At 45.3% G+C, this 5,898-nt stretch overlaps 2 protein-coding genes across 2 annotated transcripts; one reads left to right on the top strand and one right to left on the bottom strand.

Moving 5' to 3' along the window:
• Positions 1–1,721: 1,721 nt before the first annotated feature.
• COCMIDRAFT_60966 (uncharacterized protein) lies at positions 1,722–2,702 on the bottom strand (the record flags this gene model as incomplete). Its single annotated transcript, XM_007695709.1, has 1 exon — positions 1,722–2,702. A coding segment is annotated over one exon (981 nt), but the record flags the coding sequence as incomplete, so codon positions are not given.
• Positions 2,703–4,783: 2,081 nt separating this feature from the next.
• Positions 4,784–5,295, top strand: COCMIDRAFT_10336 (uncharacterized protein; the record flags this gene model as incomplete). The annotated part of the gene is made up of 2 exons (XM_007695708.1): positions 4,784–5,109; positions 5,163–5,295. 2 exons carry the CDS (start codon positions 4,784–4,786, stop codon positions 5,293–5,295), a joined length of 459 nt encoding a protein of 152 aa, XP_007693898.1.
• Between the last annotated feature and the right edge of the window lie 603 nt (positions 5,296–5,898).

The raw sequence follows: 5,898 nt of genomic DNA, 5'->3' as shown, positions 1-5,898 counted from the left end.
TACTTCAAAAGTAGCAACGTAGAAGACTCTTTATTGTTAGATGACAGGTCCCACTTAGGGAGACCAAGGCAATGCCCATATCAAGCGAACTGCACTCTGCCGTAGAGTCGGCTGCCACGGCACACTAGATATTCCACACACGCTTCGACCTGCCAAGCTTCACGCTGCACGACCTTGAAAAACTCAATCTGAATCGGCGGGACTTGAGCGTCCCCAGCGTTTCAGACTCTGAATCTGCCTGCAAGAAGTCGGAGGAGCAGGCCTGGCGCTGTTTGGACGAGACGACTTGTGCAGACATGGAGGTACCGTACTGCCAGGTCACTTGCGTCTTTGTCCCTGGACCAAGAAAAATGGCACTAGTAATAGGAATGCATTGCATTTTGACAGATTTGTGATCGTCCGCTCTGCTCTGGTAGGACACGGAGCGCGCTTTGGCCGGCGAGCAAGTCCCACGCGGGCCGCTGATTCACGAGTATGCACACTTCATCCACGATTACAAGCGACGACACCTGGACTAGGCGCGCAGAACCTTTGGAGGAATTCTCAATGAACTATCCAAATCCGTAATTCTACAACTTCCGTCCCCCAGCAAGAAGCAGCACATACCAAAAGCGGAGCATGGACTGGTCCGTTTCAACTCGCAAGTAACATCAACCAAAGCCCAACTCGACGAAGCAGCACGCAGCCATCGCGTCACCGCCACGACGCTGGTTAAGCAGTATGTTCGATCTTTCTAAAAAGCACATCTGGAAACGAACTTGTCGATTTCTCCATTAGCCTCTTGGGGCGCGCATTCCGTGGCGGGCTATCTAATCAATAGAGCCATCTTTAGTACTCGCGTTCCAGCGAGGATCACGGTCCATAAATGGCTCATCGATGTACGCAGAAAAACATTGGATGTGATGGAGTTCGACGGCATCTTGCACAGCCTACCCGAGTCGCTGATGGTAGACCCGTGCACAAATACCATCAACGCACTCTGCTTCCTTGACACGCTGCAGCCGTGCTCCAACTGGGGTTATCGCAATCAGCAAGGTCATCATTACATCATAGACTGGTATATATTAGGAATGATGATGAGCAGTTTGAATTTCAGGCTAGGCGTGCGGATGTGGATTGGGCAACGGCGGTCTCGAGACTTCCAGGGCGCTTGCTGGACCAGCTCGTTCATGCAGCCTACAAAACCTAGGTCGGCAATTTCATGGAGACACTTTGATAGATGAGTTTTTAGTGAAATATAATTTTTAGACCTCGCTCTCTTCGTCTATAGTTCCATCCGGAGTCAACCTAGCATCTACGAACGCCTCTTCCCACTCGTCTGCATTACGGATTATCATAAAGCTCAACTGTGGCAGCCAAGTTTTCGCATTGTCCCGCCAGATACGCACCAAGTTGTTATACTCTTCTTCGGTTAAGCACTGCCCCATATGGTTGTCAGGCAGAAGCTGTAGTTGTTCAAGGCTAGCAGCCAGAGGGATGTCTCTTTGGGGGAGGGAAGTAATCAACGGCCAATCAGATCGGCATGTCATCACTAACTCTTCCAACTTCTTACAATGTCGGCCGAGAGTCTGAATGCTTTGGATACATCCCGTCTCACACCGAATATCTGATTCGACGAGCAGGTAGAGGTGCTTCAGATTAGAAAGATGTGGGGCTAGTTCTCTGATGAGATTGTCCGTAATTCCTGTCGCGTAGGGTTTAGTGTCAGACCAGCTATCAATGCCTATCTTCAATTCTTCCAGGCCTGGGCAGCCCTGAGCCAATTGTAGGAGCTCGTCGCCGTGGATGACTGTGCTCGAATTGAGCTGAGCGGTGAAAGATGTGAGCTGCCGAAAGCCCGACGCACTAATCAATACATCATTCGTACGCCCCATTTCGTGGTTTTTTAAGCCTATTGCTTCGATCCCAGGAACAATCTGACGAAAGATTCTCAAACTCTCTGCGGTGGCGCTGATGTACAGGTATCTGAGCTTAGGGAACCAACGCTTTTCCGCGTCTGCCTGGATTGCCAGTAGATCATCATCCTGGACATATGGAAGAACAGCTTGGTTGAGGTTTGGGTAGGAAGCGATTACTTCTAACATTTTGAGAGAAAAGACTTCCTCGAATCCTCGCTCCAAATCAACCGAGCCGATATTGGGCATTCTCTTTAACATTCGCACCACTGAGTCTGAAGAAGCTGTGACTTTGAATGGATGCAAAAGCAAGTAGTTCAGTTTTGAGCACAAACTGGCCATCCTATCGAAGAAGTGGTCCGAAAGCGGTACACAACCATCGACGGAAAGTTGGCGGAGGTTGGACTTGGCGTAGTGAAGTATTATAGCCTCGGTGTTGAGCGCTGCCCCATGATCTGTCTCCCAGAACGAAACAGATACCAATTGTGGAAATTCCAGTTGGCATAATACGCTATGCCAACTTGTCTGGTCGATTTGGGTATTGTCGTAATGGAAAGACAACTCCCGCACCAGATTCGCATACACTTGTGCGCGGTATGGACCTATGTCGTCGCGCAGCACCATCGTCCCAAGATCTTGTATGTCGGGATGAACTCCAGTGAAAGAATCGCAGGTAGACCACAGAATTCGCCTTGCTTCTTCGAGAAAGAGGTGGTTGACAAAAAGACAGTTGTACAACAGTCCTGGCTCATCACTTCCAGTGTTCAATATTGCAGCTACCACCTCAGGGAGCAATAGAGCCCTATGCGCCATGTTTGAGATCAAGGCCAGAAGAGTGTTGGAGTCTTGTTGATCGCAGTTATCGAACGGGCGACTGCAATAATGATGAAGACATTTGACGGCAAGGCGTGGCGACGATTGATGTGTGAACCCGCGGAGAAATTAACGGGAGGTCCTCGTGAGCAACGGATCAGGATACGACTGTCAGTGGAGACCCTGATATTAATAAGCAGCCAAGAGTTATGCAAACGATGAGACGCGCTAGCAAGGCGTAGTTTTAGAGTACGAAGTGTATTATATAACACGGCTAACTACGCTGTAGCTTTACTCTTACTACACTTGAATTTATATTGAAAAGTATATTTAGTGTCAGCATTACGAAGAACTATCTATCGATGTTATGTGATTACCCTGCTAGTTTACATGCCATTCCCAAGGGGGAATTGGCCGTAGCTCTCGCCGCGCATGCCTGACAGAAGTTACAGTGCAGAAGGGGCGGGATGGCCATTGGAATATATCTGCACGTCAAGCCAATAGTTCTGCTCGAAAGTAGCATTGAACCCTCGCGGAGGACGGGTAGCAAAGTGTGTTGTCCGCTGAATAAAGCTAAACGGTTCTTGGAATGCGGTATGACATGTAGCGACAATGCAATTGATGAGAACTTCTACCAGCTTCATCACGTAATGAGATGTATCTGTACTATAAGTGTCTAGATCGTGGATGCATTGACGTATAGTTATGGCAAGTGCTCTGAGGCGTATATGAGGGATTTGAGATGCGGAACCTTACAATCCTTCAGCAGAACGTTTGCTGTACTTTGCGGTGAGGTTCGGAGGCTTACATCCAGACAGTAGATTAATGAAGCAGAGCTGTAGCCTGGATGTAGTAGGACCCGATTTCCCGGAACAATCAGAAAACCTGTGAACCTCTGATCGCATCGGCGTCGCCTGGTATATCGGAGCAGGAACTAATCCGAAATCTCGCACAGTATTACGCAAAAATATTGTCCACAGACCGCTAATAGGGATTTAATTTAGCCAAGATAAGCATTGCATACCTACTCTCCTGATTCGCATGCAGAGAGGATCTATTCGCACCTAAATAGCTTTAAGGTACTACGACATGTTCTGAATGGCTTAGAGAGAGGCCGTAGTACTGCTGCTTGAGGACTACGATGACAGCCCCCACATGATCAGCGATATAACTCACAATACCTTACTCGATTAGGCGGGCGATGTTCTTGCCCGGCCTGTCCGCTGTACCAACAAAAAGGACTAAGTGCAGCGATAGTTTCAAAAGTAAAGCCTTCTGTGACATCTTTTCTGCCTAACGTTTCTCTCTTGCTTACGTAATGATATAAAATCTTTTTATTATATTTAAAGCAGACTTGGCGTCCAAGAATGCTAATGCTCCCCTCGCTAAATGCTCAGCACTAGATCTCAGTTCATAATTTTGGTTAATTTATTTGAGATCGTGATAAGACGTTAGAGCCGTTGGGTGATTATTCTTTGTGAGGTAGACGCGCGTTAGAATTCTGGAGTTCCGTTTCTCGAAAACTGCTCGTACAACCCATCCCACAATCTTTGCCTTATTGGCTACGCAGAACCAAATAGACTGTGTAAGCTACTGTCGCCTAGCAGGCGTTGTAAGCGCTGTAAGAGTTATGAGGATGCATAAAGGTCATAGAATATGCGTAGAGCATGGTGACTAACATCCTAGCCATGGATTGATTGCTGCACCGACATTGCAAGCCTTAGCTCCCACAAAGCATAGTTTTGACTTCCTACTAGTAAGGGTTGTGGAGGGGCGAGAGCGTCGTTGTATGATAGTAGATTAATATCAGAATACGAGTACGCAGGGTCTGTGTGTTCATACTATTGTAGCCGTAGAAAAGCCGTTATACGACCTTAGAATCTTGCAAAATAGTTATTGCGCGTATAAACACAGTACAGCCCTTGATAGTATATATAAAAGAGATGGTAATGTATTTTCGAAAGCATTATCACTCACGCTTCACAGTTCTACTGTTCTCTGAACTAACTACGCTCTTTCAGTACTACCCACTCTGTTATTCAATCTTTCACTCGATTTCAAACGTCGCTTTCAAAATGCAGATTACTTCCCTTCTTGCTGCCCTACTGTTGGCTGCTCCAGCAATCGTCGTAGCTGCACCTGTGGCCAACGACAATGCTGTCAGTGCCGTCGCTGATGTCTTCGCTCGCGACAATCCCACCTGCAACCCCGTGTTCTCCAAGGACGCCAAGGTGAAGGAGGAACAGGAAAAGCAATTGCAAAAAATGAAGGACCTGACCAAGGAGTACCATGCTGCTGAGAAGAAATGCCCTAGTAACGCAATTACCACTTTCACCAAGAAGGGAGGAGACAAGAATGCTAAGGAAGTACTTAAGAAGAAGTGTATTGCTGGATACACCGAGTAAGTCTTAGCAGAGTTGATTATAAATATATAGCAACTAAAAATCCAAATAGGTGCGCACTAAAACGTCAGGAGGCTAACAAGGCGTGTGTTGCTGCTGGCGGACAGAGTGATGAAGGTCATAAGCAAGCTGTCCAATTCTGCAAGGCTAAGGCTAGTGAGTGGCGTGCAAGGAAGATTGTCTGATTATACAGATGTGGAAGGGTGTTCTAGTGGGGTTTTTTTGATTGCAGTATGAAGTTTAAGCTTTTGTGCCGAAGAAGCTTTCTTAATATTCTTCTTCAATAACGATATAAAATCCTCAGTAACAATAACTCTATTAATTCTTACATAAGATGTCTTTATATAGGAAACATGTTTATTTAGTCTATCTACTTTACTTTCTTTATATACACTGCTATAAAAGAGAATAAAAAAAACTTTAATAGTTACTTTATCTAGACTAGTAAATGGGTGGGGGTTGTGTTAGGGCGTTACAAGTAACAAGAAGGATTCTCTCCTTAACAAGTAACGAGATAGCTAAAGGCCTATAGACGTCCACGTTAGAAGGTAATAATTACTATAGAGCGATAATTACGTAATTAATATTACGCTAAAATAACTATTAGACACTAGTATATAATAGTAGTAATCTTTAAATAGTAGCTATTAGGATATTAGGCTAAGACTAAGAAAAGTTATAATAGTAGTAATAGTAGAACTAGAAGTAATAAAGATATAAGGATAGATAGATTTTATTATTTACTCTTATTATAGTTAACTTAAATTATACTTTCTTACTAGTATCTT

This window comes from Bipolaris oryzae, assembly GCF_000523455.1.
Source record: "Bipolaris oryzae ATCC 44560 unplaced genomic scaffold scaffold_404, whole genome shotgun sequence".
Lineage (NCBI taxonomy): Eukaryota > Fungi > Ascomycota > Dothideomycetes > Pleosporales > Pleosporaceae > Bipolaris > Bipolaris oryzae.
Note: the sequence above shows the minus strand (reverse complement) of the source record. Positions and strands in the feature narration are given on the sequence as shown.